This window comes from Ictidomys tridecemlineatus, chromosome 1, assembly GCF_052094955.1.
Source record: "Ictidomys tridecemlineatus isolate mIctTri1 chromosome 1, mIctTri1.hap1, whole genome shotgun sequence".
Classification (NCBI taxonomy): domain Eukaryota; kingdom Metazoa; phylum Chordata; class Mammalia; order Rodentia; family Sciuridae; genus Ictidomys; species Ictidomys tridecemlineatus.
The window spans coordinates 138,191,245-138,215,258 of record NC_135477.1 but is presented as its reverse complement, the minus strand read 5'-3'; the positions used below and the strand labels follow the sequence as shown (position 1 = coordinate 138,215,258).

The window sequence follows — 24,014 nt, the reverse complement described above, 5'->3', positions numbered from 1 at the left end:
AGACCTCAGAGAACCAGGGATAAGTGACTGCAGGTTGTAGGGCCAGGGCTGATGGTATGGGGGTGCAGTACAAATTTACAGATGACTAGGTCCCGGGATCTTGAAGGGGGCCCATGGCTAACTATGATAAGTGCAATAAAAATTTCATGGGAAGGATTTTAAGCTGAACTGCCCATTCTGGGGAGCCTGAAAATTATTTTTCACTCAGGCATAAACTCATCCTTGCCAGCCTGAGAAGGGGCAGCCCTCTTATCTCTGAGCTGCTGTTCTGGGTCAGATGGAGGATGGCTTGGGGTCTACCTGGGCTTGCCCTTGGCATGACTTCCCCTGACTTTTTTGCTCTCAGCAGTAAAATAGACTCATGTAAATCCACCACAAAGCAAAGAACCCTCCCATCTTTCGGTTAGAAGCGTAATCCCCACCTTGTAACATTATGTTTGTGAAGATTTTCTAAGAAAGAAAACAGACTCAGTGAAAGCACAAATTGTGACCCCCAGCAGTGGTTTATTTGCAAGAAATTTTGTTTTGTTGCTGTTGTGGTATAAGAATTTAAAACCATCTTAAAATACAAGTTTGGTCTTAGAATACAAATGAGGTCAACATTTTTGGCAGAAGACACCAAATGAAAAAGGTGGTAGTAATGATGGTGGTGATGATGGTACTCATTGTTTAATACTGAATTCCCTCTGAAGGTCAAACCCTTGAATACCCACAAGGTCAGGGCATTTGAGTGCATGACCCTCTGAGGCTTAGTCAAGATTAGGTAGGGCATGTGCCTTAGTAGAGCAACCACAGAGGGGATCTGGTAAAGTGGGGAGCGCAGACCTCATAGATAGGTGGGAGCAGCTACTGTTGGCATCATGGGGAAAGTGAACCGATGTTGCAGTAGCTTCAGATACTTTAAAGCAAAGCCAGAAATTCAGAATTTTATGTGAAATCTCCCAAGGTCTACAAGTTGGCAACTGATTTGATTTTTTTTTAAATACTATGAGGGCCAAACAAATCACATCTGTGTGCCAGACTTGACTCATGGGCCTCTGATGTGCCCTGTGTAGCTGAGCTTTCTGTTACAGCATACATGTCGGCAGTCAGAAATGGAGGTTGCTGGGTTTCCACTGCAGATTGGTGGGAGGTGGCAGAAGAGAAGGATGAGCAAATCCACAAGGGTCTAGCTTTTCTAGCTTAGTTTCCTCATCTTGTTTCATGACCCAACCTCACCTTACTGCCTCAGAAGGGGACTCAAAGCTGGCAATGATCTGTGAAAGGGCAGATGAAAAAGAGGGAGACAGTAATGACCTCAGGGACAACTGTGAACTCACCCCTGACCATGGAAACATGGTCAGGATTGGTGATCTGTGGGTATTTCTGCACATTTTTACTGGCAATGTAAATGCTCTCAAAGTGACACCTTGAAAGAAGCATCGAAACCAGACTACAGAAAGTGTGACATAGACAGCATAAGACATCATGAAGTGGATGGCTGTGTGTGGAGGCCTGCTAGGAAGCAAAGGAAAGCTCCTGGTGTCTTGGACCCTTAGTCTCAGTTGGATCATCCAACCCAGAATAACATGAGCAGGGACCCAGGTCTTCCACAATGGGCTGCAGCTATTGTAACTCTTATCTTCTGGCGTACAGAATGAAGAATTTAACTACCTTTCTTCAAGTGCAGACACAAAGACTTTCTGATTTAATGTCATATTATTACCCACTGGTTACATTCTGCTAGAATGACAAACCTCAAGTGGATAGGGCCCTGTCTCTCTATTGTCAGAGCATCTCAAACGGGTGTTCAGTGACTCTTTGCTAAGATGATTAGTTAAGGCATATTCATCTTCGTCTTATATTTAGCTTTGTATTTCCATTTATTTAAAGATCCACTTGGCCCTCAGCTCTGATATATGTTTCAATGCTTTGTTTTTTCATATTCTATGTTGCTGGTGATTATGAACGCATGGCTTGTTCATTTTGAGCTATTTTTTAAAGCTAAACAAATGGCACGATTATGTTAAACAAAAAATATTGTACCTTCAACTTATTACCTACCTTAATTTTCCATGTTTCTCCCCCTTCCCTTCCTGCAGGCATATGCCATTTTTTCGGTAGTTTTAATTGTAGTAGATAGAGTCCATCCAAGAAAGGATTAGCATGCAGCTCCCCTGTTTTGATTGTTTGTTTATTTGTACCATATCATCTTTGTGTTGTTCACCAAAGCACAGGAAGAGTCTGTAGATCAGCTAGTCATTGTGAAGGACAGATTTAGTGAAATGAAATTGGATTGGAAGAAAGTCTGTTAGCTGATGAGCTGAAATCCAGAAAGAGAAAGTTATTTTGAGTAATTCTCAAGTACAAATGTGTGTTTTCCTCTGAAAAGTTCTGTAAGGATTATAAGGAAAGTAATGTATTTTTATACCCAACTATTTGCTTGAGCACCTATTTTAGGATTTCTGTCAATAACAAAATTTCTGGCTTAAAATTATTTTTACAAATACAAATTTGATTTCCTTTTCTTTTAAAAACTTGTGATTTTTTAGCTGGGCATGTGGCACACGCCTGTAATCCCAGCAGCTTGGGAGGAGGATAGAGAGTTCAAAGCCAGCCTCAGCAACAGCAAGGTGTGCTAAGCAACTCAGTGAAACCCTGTCTCTAAATAAAATACAAAAAAACAGGCTGGGGATGTGTCTCAGTGGTTGAGTGTCCCTGAGTTCAATCCTCAGGATGCACCCCTCCCCCCCCCAAAAAAAAACCTTGTGATTTCAGAAGAACTTTATCCATTTATCATAAGTAGATTATCTCATCTGATCGTAAAAATAGCATTCTAATTTTTTCTTGGGACTCTTTACCTGCTATAAATAAAACTATGTAAAAAATGATGCATGTGTGTGAGAAAGGAAGGCAAGGAAACAGGAAAAATTAGGTGATAGGATGGGGAATGATTTTTTTTCTCTTTATTGTAATAACACAATTTACGTAGCTTAAAAGAGAGAAATAGCTCAGAATAAGAAGGCAATGCATTTAGAATAAAGAGTTTCCTTTTTTAAAAAAAAAAAAAAACAAGCATTTTTGCACTTGATCTTGTATTCAGAAGCCCATTTTCATCAGCCTAGATGCACTTTCACTCTCCAGTAATGGCTCTTCTCTGTTCAGCAAGGAACACCTTGAGTAGAGAACTAAGAGAGAAAAATGGATCATTTCAAATACTCAAGTCTGGGTGTATAAGACAATTTTTATAATAAGAAAGACAAGTTGTGGGAAATATAATTTTCTTTCAGTAGCTGAGAATTGGTTTGGCAGAAGATAATTGCACACCAAGGCACTGCCAGGAGATCTATATTTCTGCTCTTGACATCTGTAGGTGCCACTGCCACTGCCGACGGTGATGATGATAAGTGATGGGAAGATGAAGTGAGAGGCGATGCGTCTTTCCTTGACAGGTTTAAAGGATTGCCATAGGCAGCCCCAAGGCAAGTGCTGACGGAGGACATTTTGGTGCCTGTGTCAGGTCACTCTGGCACAATCAGACAAAGCTGTTTAAGGCAGAGGGCTAGGCAAAAATTGTGTCTTCAATCTGATTTAGACTTAGAAGAAAGCTTCTTTCCTTTCTTTCTTTCCTTCCTTCCTTCATTCTTTCTCCCTCCCCACCCTCTTGCTTTTTTTAGCCTTTTAGAATTGTATGGGATGTTGTACCACAAATTATAAAACAGCTGTTACTCTAGATTAATTGATATCTTATACTTCTATGATTATGGTAGAGATCCTAGTATTTATTGCTCAATGCACAGAATCCAAGGATATGCCTTCAGGAAAAACATGAATATGGTTTTCCTAAGATTCCCAGGCTGGTTCCCTTTCTTTGAATCCCATACGTGCACCCAGGGTATGGTGAGAGCAGAGTGTGTATTGGAATGAATCCTAATATTGATCATAGGGGAATATTCTGACCCATGTTATTGCTCTGGCAAAGGCAAGCAAGCGCAAATCAGGTAAAGCAAAGAATTATGGCTGCTCTCTGGGGAGGAGCTGTGCTCCTGCTTCTGGAAAGCCCAGTGAGGGGCTTTGGAGAGGGGAAATATACTCTGAATATACTCTGGAAATATACTAGCACCTGATTATCTTTCAATTTCATGTTTGTTTAAATACAGATAATATTTTTAGCTATAAACAGCTAACATTTTTGCCTTTCTTTTTTATTTCTGTCTTGGCCAGGAAATCATAAGTATTTGATCTTACTCAAAATGTGCAAAGAAGAATAATGGAAGCCCCTGAATATCTTGATTTGGATGAAATTGACTTCAGTGATGACATATCTGTAAGTATTACTTCTTTTAAAAAAGTGTTACTTCTTGTAAACAATGCTTTCAAGATCTTCTGCCCTCAAATTCATACTTTATTGTCATCTGTTTATTAGCAACTCTTAGGACTACATTTAGAAATTGAAAGCAGGAACTCTGTGTGGTAGACAAAGTGTGGTTTGAGGGTCTCTGGACCAAGAAGTGAACCCCATCTAATTATGTGCAAGCTTAGAAGGGCAAGGCACTTAACTCATTGAGCCTCCCATTCCTAATCTGTTCCAGTGTTGTCAAAATTATTGATTGTCTGAGTATGCACATAATCAACTTTATGAATTTTAATTCTCAGTTTTCTTATATATCTGGCTACTCCATGCCAGAATTCTCCACAGTTCATAACAACACAGATTGAAGCCAAATTGACATTTATTAATTGATAAAAAATAAAGGGAATTTTTCCAATCACTGTAGGTATCAAAGCACAAACTGGACACTGGTTTGGGAATTTTCAGGAAGAGTCATGCATTGATAAGAACTGGACAAGCTGGCCTTGAGGTTCTACTTAATTCTGTAATACTGTGGCTGAGGAGTCTTTAAGTTCCTATAACACTTACAAGCTTTCTGCTTCTTCCAGGTTCACTCAGGGCTGCTCTGAGTGAATTGTCTACATGTGCCTTGCTTAGAGCTCCATGTGACTTATCCTTGGCCACCCAGTCAGTTCGGCCACACCCACAGACATCTTGGCATCTAGTGCCCCAGAAACATTGGGCTCTCAAGTCTGTGGTGGGACCTTGCTGTTTCTGAGCTAGACATAAAACTTTTCTTTCCAGGAGCTCACAATATCTGACTTCATCATCTGTTGATCTCTCATGGTCCAAAACTTTAGGTCACCCCTGGAAATTGTTTGGAAATGATGAGCTTACTTTACCGCACCTCTTGCAACAGTTTTATTCCTCTGTTTTACTCATTACCTTGAAGTAAAATATGCATACTATACACCAGATTTAGATTCCTGAGATGAATTTGATGAATCACCTGTTTTATATAATCTGATGATTCTTCTTTATTATTGTATCAGAAAAATGTTAATTCAACCTTTCCTATTTTAGCTTTCGACAGTTTTAATTGATCCTCATTCAAATTTAATGGGAGTGAGTTTCCTTCTTCCCAGATATCTGTCTGTTATCTGTGGTTGGTCTCTCAATTACTTGAAAGTGTTCAGAGAATGGTTGTTTTATAACCACTCCCTTCAAGGTATTTTGATTTGAGTGGTGAAAGAGCAAGGAAAATGATGAAAACTATGGGCTTATGTGGGAAGGACGGAAAGTGTTGTAGAAAAGGAAACTTGTGTTATGATTAAGAATTAGAAGATAGCTCGCTTGATTGGATAATAAGATTGTGGTGGTGGCGCAAGCCTGTGACTCTGGAGACTGAGGCAGGAAGATTGCTAGTTTGAGCCCAGCCTCAGCAACTTAGCAAGGCCTTATGCATCTTAGTGAGATCCTGTCTTAAAAGAAAAACTAAAAGGAGGTGGGAATGTGGCTCAGTAGTTAAGTCTTCCTGGGTTCAAATACTGATATTAAAAAAAAAAAGGAAAGAAAGAAAAATGAGGACAAAGGCTTTGAAGGCAGCCAGCCTAGGTTCCTATCTTGTTCTAACTTTTGCTGGCTGGATGATTTGGAGCACATTAACTTCACCTCTCTGAGATTCTCACCTAACTTTTAAGATTGTTTTGAGGACTGGGTGAAATAGTAATGTATGTGAAACACTTAGCTTGGCACATGGCAAATTACTCTTAAAAATGGTAGCTTTTGTTATTATTTCAGTGAATAACACAATAATATTTATATGACCAATGGTGAAGAAAGAACTCAAGGGAAAAGACCAGGCAGGCTGTCAAGATTTTTTTTTTTTTTTAAACACAACAGAGCAGTTGTATTTACAGAGGAATCATCTGGCAGCAGCCCATAATTTTGATGAATTAGGAAGCTCTACTTGAAAGATAAAATATGCTAAGCAATAACTAAAACTGTTTAGCAAATTAGGCTGCAAGATTATGCAATAGTTGAGTTTCTATAACTCGATCACTCTGAAACATAAATAAAAATGTCCATCTGTAATAGTGTAACCCCACCCAGACTTCCCCCTTTAAATGTTTCTTTCATTTGGATATTTAACCTCCAGTTAAGCTTGAATCAAGTTTGCAAGTACATAGAATTGATGAAGCAATAATAATGCCTGGTGTTTATTGAGCTGACTGTAGGACAGGCATTATCTCCTTCAATCATCACAGCAGTCCTATGAAGGAGGTGCTCTTATCATCTCCATCTGACAGAGGAGGAAGGAAGCATGGAGATCTGATATACCTTGTTGAATGCCCCCCACCTAGTCAGGAGCATCTGTCTCCAGAATATTCACTTGCAGTTATAACACTTGACTGGCTCTACAAGATGAGTGTGGTTTAACACAGTGTTTCACATCAGGGAATTTTTACTTCCCTCCCCACCCCACCCCAAGAATATTTGGCAATACCTGGCACGTTTTTTATTGTCATACTGGGGAAATACTACTGGCATCTAATGGGTAGAGAGACCAGGGAGGTTTAGAAACTTCCCCTGTTGGTAGTAGACAATCCCCTACAAGGAAGAATTACCCAACCCAAAATGTTGGTAGTACTGAGGATACTGATCTATGTTAATCCCCTTGGAAGTGGGCAAGCTCTTCTTTGATTTTACAACATAGAAGATTATTTTAATATAATTCAGTGCATCTCAGTTTAATGCCTTGAGTATGCCAGAATTGTACTGTTCTTATGCAATGATTTCATGGAAAAAAGAGCAGATATAATCTCATAAATATTGAAATGATTGTTAGCCTATTTAGGTAAACTAGGAGCAGTGAATGTTACAGCTGCTTTCAGGGTAAATGGAAATTATTCAAATGCTAAAATTGAAAAAAAAATGAAAATATTTTCAGTGTGCTAAGTTATTGGCATAAAAAGAAATGTCATTTCCCATGAACATGCTTTTATTTTTAGGATTCCATAAACCTTCATCTCTCAGGGCCCTTTTGCCACTTTCCTGTTTAAATGGTAGGAGTGGGGAGGAAAACGCACATTACATTTGAAAAAGATGTTTACAAAAATCATGTTGGAGTTGAAAACTCCTCTTCTGAGTCTCCAGCCATAGCCCTATTACGTAGTTTAGGCTTTGTGTTTCATGGTTTTCCCCTCTGGTCATGAGCCTGGTTCTTGTTTTAATTAAAGCACAAGCTGTATATTGGTTTAAAAAACAACTAGTTTTTTTTTTCCTTTACCTAATGAGACAAAACACAGAAGGCAACAAAATTATTTTGAAGTTTCCCAGACTCAAAAATAATGCACATCCTTTGCAAAATGCAGACTTTAAACTATACATTCTTGTAACTCTGCCATCAAAAAGGGCAGAACGTTGTGCAATAAATGTGAATCTGTGAGAGAGAGGTGATGACACACATAAACACAAGGTTCAAAGCAGGGCTTTTCTGTCACTGCAAATGGGTTTACAGATTTCTTTCTTTTTTCCTCTGGGAGCCAGATCCCTCCAGAATTAAAACAAAAACAAAAACCCTCTGGAATTCTTAGGAGCCATGGCATGTTTATTTTATTAAGAAGGGCCAACTTGCTGTTCTTAAAAATAGTATCATATCCAAGACTGAATGCAGCAGACACTGCACTGGGGATCTGTTGAAGCCACCACCCATCATCACTCGCCCACTATGCCACACACTGAGCTCAACTCTTTAGGTCAGTTAGGTTCTTCAGGCCTCACATTCCCTCTGGGGGACAGGCTCTTCTTTCATCCCATTTTATAGATGAGAAAGTTGAGGCTTGCAGAGGTGGTGTGATCTTCACAGGTTACAGATGGGCAAGTGGCAGGATCAGGACTTACATACAGAACTGTTGACACATTACTTTTCCCTCTGAGCAACTTGGTTGAATGGAGGGTGTCCCTAAGACCAGTCACTTCATCCATCACTATCCCCATTTGGCACTGAAGTGATTACAGATTGCTTCTGGGTAGTGAGGGAGTTAGTATATATTATAAATGAATAAAATGAAACCAGCTAAAGGGAACTTAAGCAAATCTTTTAATTTTACTGTATTTCAAGTTGCCCTTCTATAAAACGATAATGATTATCTTTATTTATCACCTTGGATTTTATGGGTAAAAACTTGAAAATTCATATATATTACATAAGCACACACTCATATATACATAACTATATATACCTGTACATATGCATACACATATACATACAGCCACATGTGTGCACATGTTAATATAGATACATACATAAGTACACATACAAATAAAAGTGATTAAAATAATCTTTTCCTCTTTGCAAGAACTTTTGTTACCTTTCTGTATCATTCTGACTGAAACTTTGGTAAAAATTTACCTTTTTTTGTTAATTGCTGAAACTATTTTTTGTGGAAGTCATATGAGATTAAGATAGAGAAATGTGTGTCCTTCCTCTTTACTATCCCTTTTGATCCAAGTCATTGTAACCTAGAGCAAGCACATAAAATTTTGTTGATTCATTTTCTGAGGTGCTTGAATTACTGTCTGATGGAAAAATAAAAATTCTTAGGTCAAAACTAATCTCATTTTAGAGAACTTTTACATTCTGATGGGGGAAAAAAAAGATTCCTTGTAGTCTGGGCATCATTGTCACTGAGCTACCTAGCCCTCTTTTGATTTTTTTGCATACCACTTTTTACTCAATTTAGTCCTGACATTTGCCCCAGTTTTGTTACATTTCAGCAAAGACCCATTTCACAGCAGAGGGAGACCTTGAGAAAGAGGGTAGAGAACCCCTCAAGGGGACATCAACCATGAGTTGGAGTGTGTAAAGGATACATTAGTTTAGGTATGGAACAGAGTAGAAAGATATTCAAGATACAAACAACCTGGCTTGCCCTTCTACTCTAGCAAGGAGAGCCCATGATCAGTCAGGCAGCAGAACATCCTGAGGTGGCAGGGGTGCTTCTTAATTTTTATAGGATGCAGAGGGAAGCTAATATCATCAGAGAAAAATGAACCCTGTTTTCTTCCACTTTCCTAGAAGGTGACCAATGCTGGCTGTCTCCATCCCAGTGTCACTGTCCTATCAGCCCTGACCTTCCAGGATTTGACCTGCTCTGTTTATATTCAAAATTTTCTTTGTGCTTCCCAATATGATCTCATTTTAGCAACTATTTTGAATGACTCATCTTTTTTGTAGTGTTTTCACAATGTCCTGTACTTGTGTACAAATTCCCTTTCATTCCTCTTCTTCAGCCCCACATTATCAAAAACCTCACACCTTCTTCTAACATCATATGCTATTTTAAAATTTGTTTCCTTAGTATTTTTCTGGAAATAAGTTAGGAATCATCTAATCCAGAAAAGGCAAATTATATGTTGAGGTCCTATAGCTGTTTCCTGGCTTACTCTTAAAATGGTCAAAAAGAGTTACTGAGTTTTCCCAATTACTCATCATAAATAAGATATAGCATAAAATAATTGTATTATTATTAAGTATTTAAAACTCTTGGAAAATGGAAAATATAAAAATAAGGAGCCAGAGCAAAAATCAAATGCCTTTAAAAATAGGGTGGAGTGTAATATTTTTCATTATTGGCAATTAGGCCATTGGTGAAAATAAATGTACTTAAAGCAGAGTGGGATAGATATAGGAACACGTGGACCATCCTTATCTGTTCTGTGGAACGGTGGTGGCGGGAACTGTGGGAGCCAGGTAAGTCATCTGTGAAAACACGGAATATGGAAAGAGAAGATGCACTGAGGAAGAAACTTCACAGAAGTATATCCTGCAAGTTGTGTGTTGGGGGAACTAGTATAAAAGAAACTTTAAAGAAATTTTTAGACATAAAAAGAAAACTAAGGAATCCAAAAAGGGGGAACAGGATTTAAGGAACTTAAAGACGGGCTGGTCAGTAGTGGCAAGGTGAGGAGTGAAAGTACCAACTGGATTTTCCAGTTAAGGCCCTTGGTGGCCATGGCAAGCACAGTGTCTGTGAGATGGTGGGAGGACCATGTGAGGGTGACAGGAGGAGTAAATGCAGAGATGAGGAAATAGAGACCATTCCTTCACAAAGATGGCTAACAAAACCAAGAGCAAGAAAGCCCATCATCAGTCAGGTGGCAGAACATCCTGAGGTGGCAGGGGTGCTTCTTAATTTTTATAGGATCCAGAGGGAAACTAATATCAAGAAAGAGGCTAAGGAGGGAAGGAGGCAGGGATGATGGCTGGGAGGGCATGGTCCTCAGGAGGTGGGAGAAGATGACAGGTAAGCACACACAGAAGGCTGGCGATGCAGGGGTGGACTTAGTGCCACATTCTCAGAGGGCCACGAAGCATGGCAAAATTCTTCCTGAATTGGAAGGGCAAGCATTTGATGAGGTCGACAACATTTTGGAAAAATAGTATGCTCTGAAAATCTCTCTGGCTGCGTGTCTTTGCCTTCATGGCCAGTTGTGCTCGTACACGTTACTGTCCTTGTTTTTATTGTATGCCTGTTAAGATCCTGTCTAAATTTTGGAAGGCTCTATGAGAAATCGTGAACTTCATAATGGTTGTTTGGATGGAAGGCTTAATTGTTTCTTTTGGAAACCTAGTGGGACCTTAGTTATTTAAAAGTCGCTAGCTTGAAAAGGTGCTGGGGGTGTTGTTCTTTCATTTTCTGGGGCTCATTTCCATTTGAGTAATGTCTGCTTGTCCACCCAACTGGCTCTCATTTTCAGGAATAGGGGCCAAAGCTTTTCAGTCCCAAACAATATCTAGGGTGGTCAGAGATCCCCATAGCCCAATGTAGAAATCATTCACTGTTGTTATAAATCCCATGCATGCTCCAACTGTTTTGCATGGCAGAGTGACAAAACTGGTATAGACTGGGGTATGTAGAATTTTCTTGAGTCATATCAACTATGCAGTCTGAAGCTGAGTTTTCAGTGCCGGCCGTTAGCCCCAAACTCTCCTGGGTGAAGAAAGAATAAAGAAAAGTCAAATAACATGCTGTGATGGGCCGAACCATCTTTCCTTTCATTCCAGCTCACCTCCTCTCTTCCTGCACCATTATTTCTCATGTCTGATTCTACCCTTAAAATCAACTTAACTATCAGGAACAAAAAGTGAAGAAAGGGCTGTGGACACTCATAGAAAACAGGCTACAAAGAAAAGATAAACTTTTAACTCCACATAAAAGTTTACAAAATGACTTCACCCATATTATCTTGTATAATTGTTTGTGTTTTACAGATAGGGAAACTAAGTCCCAGGATATGAAATAACTTATTTGTGCAGAACCACAAAGTTAAATAAATGTCATAGCTGCCCCTTGAATCCAAATCTTCTGGCTACAAATCACTTTCTTTTACTCAAAAGACTTAGACATCAATGAGTACTCATACTGTTAGCATATTGAGAGTATTTTTCTTTTAAGTGTATCATGATTTTATTGTTACATTTGTAATTATAGGTTTTTCTAAGGTCACTTCAGTTATTATTACTGAGTCTGAAATCACAAACTATCTAGATGAATGCATTTAATCCACTTTAATAAATATTTAGTGTCTTAGATAAATAAAATGTTGGCCACCACACCCTCAAGAAGCAGAGAAAGCATTTATGTAAATATATAGATGAAATGTTTTTTGATATATTCTGTAATGGATGAATGACTAAAATAAGGAAAAATACAGAGCATTAGTTCTTGAACCCCAGTATGCCTCAGAACCCCCTGAAGGGCTGTAAAAAATAGATTTTAGGCCCCATAATCAGAATTCTGAACTTAGTAGCTATGGGATGCTCCCAAGAATGTGAGTTCCTAATGAATTCCTGGGTAGTATTGATACCACTGGTCCAGAGAACACACTTGGAAAGCTGACATTTTCTTCCATCTGGAAGAGTCAGAAAAGATATTGTAGAAATGACATCCAGATAAATCTTAAAGAATTAGAAGGAATTTGCATCTGGATAGAATCGCATTTAGTAGATGGAATAGCACATATTAAAGGTATAGATAGGTAAAACAACAGGTGAACACAAAATATTTTTTTATTGCTACAATCAAAAGAGAAGTAGACAATAGTGAGAGATGTAGCTGAGCTCATGCTATGCTAGGACACATGGTATTTGTCCTATAGACTGTGCAGAGCCCCTGAAGGATTTGAAATGGAAACACACTTAAGTCACATTTGTATTTTTGGGAAACTAATTCTAATGCCAATATGAAGGCTTGGAGGAAATTCCCACTTACTGCCTAAACATGAAAAAGCTCTTTTGAACATCTATAGAATTGTGCCCAAGAGTAGTAAAATGTATGTACATCCTGGTATTCCCCTCAGTTAATTAGTCCCTGTGTGCCATGCACACGTAGAAGTCAAAGACATCATCCTTTCCCACCAGCACATATGGGAACCAACTGTTATACAGAGGAAACAACCAAACACAAGAAAAGGCAGAAATTTACCAAGGGAAGATTTGAGAAAGGCCAGCTAGGGAAAAAACAATCAGCCAGGGCTTTGTGGAGAAGGCATGACAAACACAGAACCTGGTATTTGCATGGCTAGAATAAATCATTGCAGGCAAGAGGGAACCTGGAGTAAAGGAATAGAGGGAGAACTAGACTTTGGATGGACAGGACATTGTAGAAGCTGGGGCACCTGGTTAAATTCTGGCAAGGACTCTTCTTGAGACATGGTAGAAAAGTGGAAAAGAAGTTTATATCAGAAAGAATTTTCCCACAGTGAAAATAACCTCTGGAAGATTCTAGAAAAAGAATACATTAGGACAAGTTAGTGAAAGAAAATATACACAGTGTTTCTCCAACAACATCAAGCCCTCTCTCATTTCTTATCACCCAAGGACAATAAGAATCAAGAGAAGAGGCTATAAAACTTGGGTTGGTGGACAGCAAAGAAGAAAAATGCATTGGGCTTTGGTCCTGATGGGGCCAAAATGACAATAGTTTACTGCCCTGGGAGCTGGCCATTGTCCTGACAATGAGGTAGTTGGCCATCTGACAGCTGCTTATAAAAGGCCATCTGTCTTATGAATTGGGATGAAGGCCTGGGAAGTCTTCCATTTTAGCTCCCAGATGGTAGCACAATGTACTCTCACAAGGGAGATTCCTGGGTTTTGTGCTCATTCCCAAATTTGTAAATATGAAAATGTTTTTTGCATGTTGATTTTGTGAATCGTTTCCACTGTATTTCTTCCCATCACATCTTAACCATCTTTACAGAGTTCATTTAAGTTTGATCCTCTATCCAAATACAAATTTTTTTTCCTAGTGTTTTTTTTTTTTTTTTTGTAAAAAATGACAGATTTGTTCAGGTCAGTGCTGATTTTACATTCCACACATCCTTAAAATTACCCCAGACTTTAATTTTCTGGCCAATGCATCAACCTTTCCTTAGATTGATGTGCTTTTTTATGTCCATTCCCAGGAGCAGCACATGACTTTTCCTTCAAGGTCATTATCCCTCAAGTGGCTAAGTTCTCATGTGAGGAATTCAAATGTATGCCTCCAAGAAGTGACATTTTATACAGCTGTGGGTGGTGAGGAGGGATGTAGGTTGAGGCAGTGGGCTGCTCGGTTAGGCTAGTCTCTGCCTGTGACCCCATCCCCATACCAGCCAGGCAGCTGGTGCTGTTCAAATTCAAACCTCATCAAATTAAAACTTACTGCACACGTGGGCTTTTGTGGTCAAAAAGGGAGAGTTGGAACAACAACTAATAAATCAGAGATCCTAATGTGTCTGACATTGGGATGGGAGCTAGGAGGCCTATGTCTAGAAATGCAGATAGGAGATCACCCATTTTAATAAGATGTATTTCATTAAACTCAGTGAGCAAACCTTATTGAATTTGTCACTAACTATATTTAAACACAATCAATCTTAAATTTCCTCTATCTAGAATTTTGCCTTGGAAAAAAGCAAAGAGAGAGAGGAAAAGTATTTGTTGAAGAGTCATTCATGGGGTATTTGGAAAACAAAACAAAAAAATTAATTGAATTACAGTCTATGTAATTATTTAATCTCTATCAATTGGTCCCATGAAGCTCCTATATTCCTTCAAGAGCTTGTACTTGGCCATAAACATAAATTATTTTATTAGTACCAAGAAAAAGTCTTCTCAATGTTAACCTTGATGACCCCCCCCCCACCACTGCCACAAAGAATATTATATAAAAGGGGAAAACATTTTGGGTTTCCATTTTGGTTTAAGAGACCATCATCCCTCCATTTGCATATCTAGTGAACCTGCTAAAGTACCGGTAGTCTCTGAGGAATGGCTAATATAAATAGGATGTTATTGCATCAGACAGGTAAGAATAATTTCTCTAATTAGTCATTTGAGATTTCATTTTTCACTTGGAAATACTGGAAATTTAATTTGTTTGTGAAGTGCAATTGGCAAACTGACAATAGGCACGACTGCACCCTCCCCTCCATCTTGCTGTGCTGATAGCCTGCAGAAAGCACTGGAGGTCTCCATGAAGATTCTTTGCTTCATCCATCAAAATCACACTAACTAAAGAACCTCCGTATTGAAAAATGTGTCCTAATTACGCATTTCTCACTTGCAATGCTAGGATAATCCTAATGAGCTTCCAGTGATCATTTTTCTTCTAGAATAAATGTTTTCTCACAAGTCCCCCAAATTTTGCACTGGTGAAGTAATTTATGATACATTCTCATTTACATCAGAACATTGTTCTTAGAGGTACAGAGCAAAAATATTTTTAGTAAGCTGCATTTTACAAATTAAAGTATGTGCATAATTGAAGACAGTCCTTGCTTGGCCTTTGATTAAAGAAAGAGTTCATCCTATTTATTTTGTTTTAAAACACCCGTCTCTAAAGAAAAAGATTGATTGGCATCAAATGTACTCACCATAAATCATAGCTATTGATTTTACATTTGTTTTAGCTCTTCCGATTTTGTGTCTCCTATGTCATAATTTGTTATCCTGATAGCCAGCCCCTGAGTCAGTGCTTGGACTAAGCATGAAAGGTGGTTTCTTTCAATTCAGACTAATCTGTACATGAAACACATGAGCTTTCAAACACAGAACCATGCTCTTCTCACTTTTTATGATATTACTCTGGTATTTCCCACAGAGACCACAGATGCTACTTATCTGTGATAAGTGACAACATTAGGGACATTTGCATTGTCCAGTCAGCATCCAACACAGACTTGTCCCCTAACTGCCTTGGAAGCCAGTTGCTCCTCCACTTGGCTCTTCCTGTATAAAACTGATTCAGAATGCAAGCTTGCTTGGCATTATCAAGGCCCTGGATTTAGACCCTAGCACCACAAATAATAATAATAATAACAACAACAAAACAACAACAACAATGATAATAATAATAATAACTCCTCTGTTTTTCATAATGATACACAGTTGAGAATTCAGAATTCAAATGTTATAGCCATCTTCTGGAAGCTCTTAAGGTCATATAATTCTTCCATCTTTCCCAAGTAGCAGAAGTGAGGAGAGATGGAGCATCTGCTGGCTACATCCCACTTCGTTCATTAAAGAAGGACTGTCAGCAGCCCTCTTTTTAATCTGCATCTGCTTAGATGCTTGTAGGTGAAGCTTAGGATGCTGCTATTTAAGGTATAATGAGATAGACTTCCAAAGCATCCAGGTATCCAGGTATCTCTTCTTGTGTTTTTATTACCTCCCCCCCAGCCTATTTGAATGAATGTTCTCATTTTAACTTGCTATTTTATACCTTTCTCCTTTGGCTTCCCATTCAGTATTCAGTCACATCACTCAAGACCATCCCAGAGCTGTGCCGAAGATGTGATTCACAAAATGAAGACAGATCAGGTAAGTTGGGCTGCTCTCCTCTTTCCCCCATCCTGGCTTAAGGACTCCTGCAAAATAGTTTGCCCTCCTGCTGGCTGCTCCTGCTTTCTGTTTTCATTTCCTTTGGCAATTTCTCTGCTCATACCCACTCCCTGCCACCTTCAACAAATGGTTGTTAAGGTTATCCACAAAAGGATAGCAGGACAGGGAAGCCCTAATAAGGACCCGGCTGTGTACAGATAAACTGTACATCATCTCAGCATCTCCAAACCACAGTGTATGCAGCAATTTACTGAAAACCCAAGAAGGCATTGGTGACAAAACATAATGATGCAGGCGCCAATGAAAAAATGTTGGATGTATTTACTACCCATATGGCAAGGACCAGCTTGGGGGATGGTGCTTTGCCAAAGTCTGAAACCCTATCAGGAGTGCGACATGATAGAATCTGCAATAAGGCATACTGTAACAGTTAAGATTAAAGAAAAGCTTTGGAGTTTAATAGTGTAAACTAAACAGAGAATTATGGCATATAGATGAAAACCAGCTGGTTGACCTTTTCTCCTTTCAGCCCCCTCCCTCAATTAAAAAAAAAAAAAGTACATTTAGGGTTGTTTTTCTCTGTGTAAATCAAATTAAGCTTTCTGCTTTTCTCACTGTGATGGGCAAAAATGAAAATAAAAAGGATATTGATGGGAATGATATCATGGTATTAAACTATGAAATGATGTTTATTGTTTTTTCCCAGTAATTACCGTAAGGCATCACCATTAACCTTGCCAAGGCTGGACCTCCTCTGATAGTGAGGAGAGTTTGGAGAGCCATGGTTGGTGAAGGCTTAAGATAATCCTCAAATTACATATATCATCTTTAAAAATAAAAAGACGTACCAGCTACCAGAAGTCCCAGCCTTTCTTACTCAAAGGACTTTTGCAAAGCTAATTTTTCCCTGGATTGTTTCTTTCAACATTTTGCTTAGATGAGACAGGAAAAATAACTGGTCTCTGTGTGTTTATCTGCGTGTTGTTTGTGAGTGTGAATGAAAGTGATGTACCCTTGTTTGGGTCAGAAAATAGCTTAAAGTTCAAATGAGACTTTTCATTTGCCCTTAGTTTGTTCTACCTTTTTATTTTAAAGATTCTCCTGTTCTATAGGGTTTAAGAGAGGCTTTTGGTTGTAAGCCTTACAAAGCAGTATGTCCTTAAAAGGTAGCATTTGTTTCAAAGTTGAACCAATGACTGTGGTTAGTGACAGAGACCACAGACTGCAACAGAGAGGCCACCACGCTCAGAGACTAAAAACTAAAGACTCGGGTTCTTGTTAGAATCAGCCATTTAACAGCTACATGACCCTGAACCTGTGGCTATCTATAGAATAAAGAAGAAACTTCTTTTACCAAAGACACCAGGCTATTGTTAGGATCAAAACTGGGTAATGTATATTAAGGCATTTTGCAGATATAAAATTTTCTTTCTTCTTTAATTAGAGACGGGACATAAGAAAACATAACAGCAAATGCTTTATTGTAAAGAAGTAGGCACTGTTAATGTACTCAGTATTTCTGTAAGTACTTTACTTCTGTTAACTACATTAATTCTAATAGCCCTGAGAGCTTAGTACTATTAGTAGTTTATACTATTGATGGGCAAACTGAGGAACAGAGATTAATATCTTGCCCAGAGTCACAGAGCAATGAAGTCATAAACTGGGATTCAGACCCCAGGAAGTCTGCCTCTAGATTTTGTTCTCTTATTCTTTACATATACCACCTCTCAGATAAATGGACTTAGTGGCAACTGTAGGATGCTATCCTTTGAAAGCTGTTAAAATCAGCATTCTCCTCCCATTAAGTGGTGAATTTCTTTTTCTCTGTTAAATAACTACTCTTACTTACCAAGTTAAGTGAATAAACAGAAACTTTAACAATTGTTTTTCCTGGGGCTGGTTTATTCCATTCTCTTCAGGCCTTGTAACTAACAGCCATGTCCATCATCTGGGATTCTAGATGTTCTTCTGCAGTGGTGAAGGAGGCCAGCTTCACATTCATGAGCATTTGCCCTTCACCCAAAGCAAGGACTCAGGCTCAGGGTGATCAGAAATAATGAGATTTGCCAGAATATTGATGTACAAGGAAAAGGCTCAGACTCTCGATGAAACCACATATACCACCTCCAACTTGATGGACCATTTGGAGGCAGTTCCCCAGCCTTCAAGTAGACAAAAAGTAATCCTAGAAAAAGACACACAAGACAAATTCACCTGTGTACAGCACGGCTGTATAATTAATTACTTGTGGACTTTGAAAGAAATCTCAACACGGTAAAGTCAGAAGGCAAGTAGGATCATTACAGAGGGTAATATGGGGCCCCAGGAGCAAATGTGAAAGAATAACTTAAGGGTTTTAGGGAGAGCTTAGAAGGTCAGGGAATGTTGGAACAATCAGCCATGTGAAAGGCAGTGAAGAGGATTGGGGATTTAGGGCAAAGGAACTAAGGAAGGGCAAAATCCCTGAGCCAGGGATGATCTTAGCAAATATGAGGAAGAAAGCAAAACCTGTGAAGTGGCTGCCTGGTGATCAGAACAGGAGTGATAAAAGGGGAGATCAGGGAGATGGCCCAGACCAAACTCCCTAGGAAGTTCAGGTTTTCTACTAAGTGTAGTGAAAAGCACTACCAGCAGGATTCCAGTTTTTCTAAAACTCTATCATGGGTTGAGTATTCCTTGTGCAAAATGCTTCAGATTTCAGAGATTTTTTTTTTTTTTTTTTTTGGAATTTGGGGATTTCTGCATACTTAAGTGGCTGAATACTCTTAATCCAAATATCCAAAATCTGCAAAGCTCTGAGATACAAAACTTGTTGAGCATCATGTCAGCACGCAAAATGTTTCAGATTTGGGAGCATTTTGGATTTGTCAATTGGGGTGCTCAATCTGTACCGGGAAAGAAGCCTCAGCATGTAGAATCAGAGTTCTTAGTAAGTAAGGGACTTTAAAAATCATCAAGTCTGAGAGAAAGAGTAAGTGAGAAAGTCTAAACAATAGAACCAATGGGTAAAATGTTGACAACAGATGAGTGTGGATGAAGGATACATGGCTGTTTGGGGGTAATGTTCTTAGTTTTGCAACTATTATATAAATTTATTTTTAATGGAAATTTTTAAACTATTTATAAATAAAAAGTTTTCTATAAGGTAAACAAACAAAATAAAATACGTATTCCAAAGCTAGCCTCTGAAGGTGATTCTTACTATCCCAACCCTGGGGTCACTCTGCCTGTATTTCATCACTTGGTGTCAGGGAGTGCCCAGTCTTAGGATGCAGCCTGTCCATAAAGCTTAATGTTGTTATTCAGCCAAACTCGGTGTCCCTTGACTTTCCACCCATCAACCCTCGTTCTTCCTTGGAACTATTGAGAAGAATAATCTCCCCGGACAAGACTGCTGCTAAGTGTGTAGAGATAGCCATCAGTCTTGGCATTTGCCAGGTTAACATTTCCCTCCAGTTTTATGTGCATCCTGGTCATTCTTGCTCTGTGGTGGATGACTGAGGTTTTCCAGGGTCCCTCTTAAAGCCAAACACCCAGAACAGAATCCAAGGGGTCTTTCCGGGTGTTCTGATCAGAACCTGTGAGTCCCATGGAATAGCTCCTACGGTGTATTACATATTTTTCCTGCCTGCCCAGGTGGGCTCATCAGTTCTGCCTGCTTCCTGAGTGTAGAGGAGCAGGGATGTCAAGTAAGCCCTGGTTGTGGCCTTTTGGAAGCCCCTGTGCAAGGCATACAGCTAGGGCTTACTTCCTTCATCTCTGCATCAGGGCCAGCTCCAGTGGGGGTTCGCAGGAACTGCAGTGGGAGAGTGTTACAGAGGCCTGGGACCCAGCTCCTTTCTCCTCCCTCCAGCTCACCAAGGCCTGGAAGTTCTTTGTTAGAGTGCCCTGCCTTTAATCAGAGACTTTGATTCCTATTGACATCTATATTCTTCCCTGACAAGAATAATGATTTAAGCTATTCTCTGTTAATTACACAACTATCACTGGGCTTCAGATTTTTGTGAGAAGAGATTTTGAAAGGAAAGGTGGGGAAATTGGAGATAATCACAGGCAGGTGATGGGGAGGCAGGGAAGGAGCCAGAAGCCCTAGAACAGGCTGTGCTGGGAGCTACACAGGTGCTGCTGAAGTATCTGAATTGTTTCTTAGATGTTGAGTGTGCCAGGCTTTATGCCAGGTGCTCTGTAAACAGCCTGCGTATCCTCAACTTAATTCTCTGAGGGAGGACCATTGTGTTCATTTTATTGATGGAGGAAATTGAGGCCTGCAGAGTAAATAATTTGTCCAAAAGTTCTGGAGTTAGCAAATGAACATGAAGGCATCTCTGCTGTCTCCAGGACTCCTCTGAATTTTTGTCAACTGAGAAGTAATTTTAAAATCAGCATACTATAGTGATGCAGTCTCATCAATGTTTATAGCAGCTCAACTCACAATTGCTAAGCTATGGAACCAACCTAGGTGCCCTTCAACATATGAATGGATACAGCTAAAGTGATAATACCCAAGGGAATGTTATTCAGCCATAAAGAAGAATGAAATTATGGTGTTTGCCAGTAAATGGATAAACTGGAGACTATCATGCTAAGTTTAATAAGCCAATCCCCAAACAACCAAAAGCTAGATGTTCTCTATGATAGGCGGATGCTAGCTCTCAATAAGTGGAGAGGAGGGAAGAATAGAAGTTCACTGGATTAGACAAAAAGGAATGAAGGGAAGAGAGGGGGGGATGAGAATAGGAAAGAGTAGAATCAATCACTTATAACTTTCTTGTGTTCATATATGAATACACGACCAGTGTAACTCTACATATGTACAACCACAAAAATGTGAAGTTGTACTCTATGTATGTATGTATGTCAAAATGCATTCCACTGTCATCTATAACTAAAAAGAACAATCAAAAGATTTTAGAAAGAAGTAATTTAGTCTAAGGAATAACGTGTAGCAAATAGTATAGGTTAGAATTAGCTGCAAAGGAACTTATGTGTGAAAAAGTGGCATCTAAGGAGAGAAGTTATTTGTGAAATGTTTGCAGGAATTCTCTGATCAATACCTGCTACTCCTGTAGGAAAATAGGAGAGTACACAGCAATGAATGTTAACTCTGCTCTGTGGGTTTTTTTCCAAATGAGGATAAAAATACATCATGGCAACATATGGTATTCAAATCAAAACATATTCAATTTCATTGACTTGGAATTTTTGAAAATTAATTAGATATTCAAATACACATTTGTTTCAATTCATGATGTTTCGAATATCTTGTGATTCTTTCAAAATATCTGCTAAGCTCATTGTATAATTTTCTTATGAAAGAAGGCAAATAAATATTAATGCAGCTTTGTGTCTGAAAACATAGATGTACTGAGGTTTGAAAAATTGGTTATATAACAGTAATAAATGATCCTGTGACATCTTGGAGAATAGACTCCAAAAGAATTTTACATTTTAGTAATGTAAATGTTCCTTGTATGATGAATATTTTTTAATTAGTATTCAGCAAAAGTCATTTAGAATGTATATTTTAAAACATTTAGATTTGCTGTATTTTTAAACCCAATACATGCAAATTTTGTGACAGGACACTGAACCTATTAAAACAGACACTTATGTGATGTTCTGAGATTGTCAAGGATTTCAGCCATCACCTAAAATAATAAGTTGGCATGAAATTTATCCTGTAGACATTGCTGTGACATAGTTGATGATGCTAAATATATAAAAACTTCTGTTTTCAATTTGTAGTAAGGTTGGATGCTCAAAGCATGAAAGTGAAAGTATGGGACAGTTTAAATGGAAAAGCCTGCTGATTAATCCACTTCACATGACGTAATATAAACTGGGCTCCAAAGAATAGGGAAACACATTTGCTAAGATCTCAGTCAAGAAAATGAACTTTTCAACACGATGCTGCAAAGAATCTCACATTTATGACAAAGATCCCATTTATTTTAACAACAGTGAAAATTTACAAGTGGTAAAACATCAAATTGTTTTACATTCTTGATGAGAATGTTCATCATGTAAAACAGTTATTTTTATTTTTCATTTGCAGTATTATAATTATAAAGATGATATCATCCATTATTTGAAAAACTGAACATTAAAAACTACTATTAACCTTGCCACCAAAACAAAATTACTGTATTTTTCCTAAGCTATATTATTTGGGGGGGGCAGCCATAATCATAAGGTGAAGACAGTTTTATCTGCTGCCTTTCTTCTATCACTACACAATACACATGGCCACCATTGTGCATGGGCCACAGAACTTACCTATGAAAGAAGAACTGTCCAAAGGAAGAGATTGTCATCTTTAGTCCATGAACACTTTATGGTTCTGAGAAAAAAAGATATAAATCAATGTAGGTAAAGATGGCACAGGAAATGAAGGAAAAGTTTGTGGTATCAAAATAAGGAGAGGGGCTGGAATGTAGCAGAGCTTAAATTACATTGCATCTTTGCCCCTTCTCTCTATTTGAACATGTCTTCCCTTTGCTTAACCATAAATGCAATCACCATGCAACCTGGTTTTCTAAAAGGTTAATAGCAGTGGAGTTCAGGAATTCATAATAATAATAATAAAAAAGACAACATTTAAGGAAAAAGAAACTTAGAGGAAGGGACTCACAGTCTCCTCTTCCACATCTTGGTTTATTTTTGTTGGACTCTAAGGAACATACCTCCCATCCCCCAAACTGGCCATCATGGAAACCTCCTCTTAGGAGAGGTGAATTCCTGGGGAATTTGCAGTAAGGCAAGATGAGAAACCAGAAGTGCAGAGAGGAGCATCACTGAGCAGGGAGGGAAAGGGAGGCACAAGGAACAGGAAAACCTGATACAGAAGCAAAATGCCTTTTGCCTGTGTGACCTCACATGACTTCCTTCTTAGAAGTCATAGGGAGAAATGGTTTTCCGCATCCCATCTTCCCGGTCCATTATGAGAGAAGAGTGTGTGTTGGGGAGCTTTAGAGTATCTCTGACAGCATCCCACTTCTTGATGAAGGCATATTCTTCCTCTTTTGTCTCCTAATATTAAATGGGTTCTATTTTCCTCTTTTAAATGGCTCTTCTTTGTTCCCATATCTTCTTTGCTTTTAGTCTTCCCTAAGAAGAAAAGAAAAAGAAAAGCTAATAAAATAATCTCAGGTGATTCAAACAGAATCCTAGAACCTTGTAGTTGAAGGATCCGCTGAAAGAGAGAATAGAGTCATCTACACAAGTCCAGACCCTTCTGTGGTATTTGCTCACCCCAGCCCTTGCATCTTGCAGTGTGGTCAGGACCAACAACAGTGCTGTGGGCAGCTTCTACAGACCCTTAAGTCCCACTCCAGACCCCTGAATCAGAATCTGCATTTTAATAAGCCTCGTCCCTCGGTAAGATATTTATGTACATTCAAGTACGAGAAGCACTGATTTAGGCTACCTATAGTCTAACATTATTCTTGTTGAAGCACAGTGATCTCAAATAGGCAGATGCAACCATGTCTCCCCCTTGCTCAGAACCGGCTGGTGTTTTCCCAAATCACTCTCAAGATATGCAATGGGAATATCACACAATGTCCTCTGTGGCCATGGCTGTGGAGGCCCAGAGTGGTCTTCCCCTGGACCAAGGCTCCCTTGCCTGCTTCTTCCCCTGCCTTTAGCGTGCCAGTCCATCAAGGAACCTCTTTAAGTTATTCAAATGTTTTGTATCTTTCACCAGGGGTGGCTTCCTTCACTCCTTTCCACCTCCAAAGTCACCCCATCAGGTGACTCCCTTGACAGTACCATCCAATAAAAATATGAGCCACCAAATAACATAAAAACTTC

The 24,014-nt window shown here is 39.0% G+C and overlaps 1 protein-coding gene across 3 annotated transcripts in view; it reads left to right on the top strand.

The window, feature by feature from the left end:
• Sncaip (synuclein alpha interacting protein) overlaps positions 1-24,014 on the top strand; it is a 146,587-nt gene that overhangs the window by 71,922 nt on the left and 50,651 nt on the right. For all 3 annotated transcript variants that reach the window (XM_078048397.1, XM_078048398.1, XM_078048394.1), the window contains exons 2-3: positions 4,204-4,306; positions 16,106-16,178. In XM_078048397.1, the coding sequence (XP_077904523.1) occupies positions 4,250-4,306; positions 16,106-16,178 (130 nt within the window). In that variant the 5' untranslated portion in view covers positions 4,204-4,249. The remainder of the gene's footprint in view (positions 1-4,203; positions 4,307-16,105; positions 16,179-24,014) is intronic.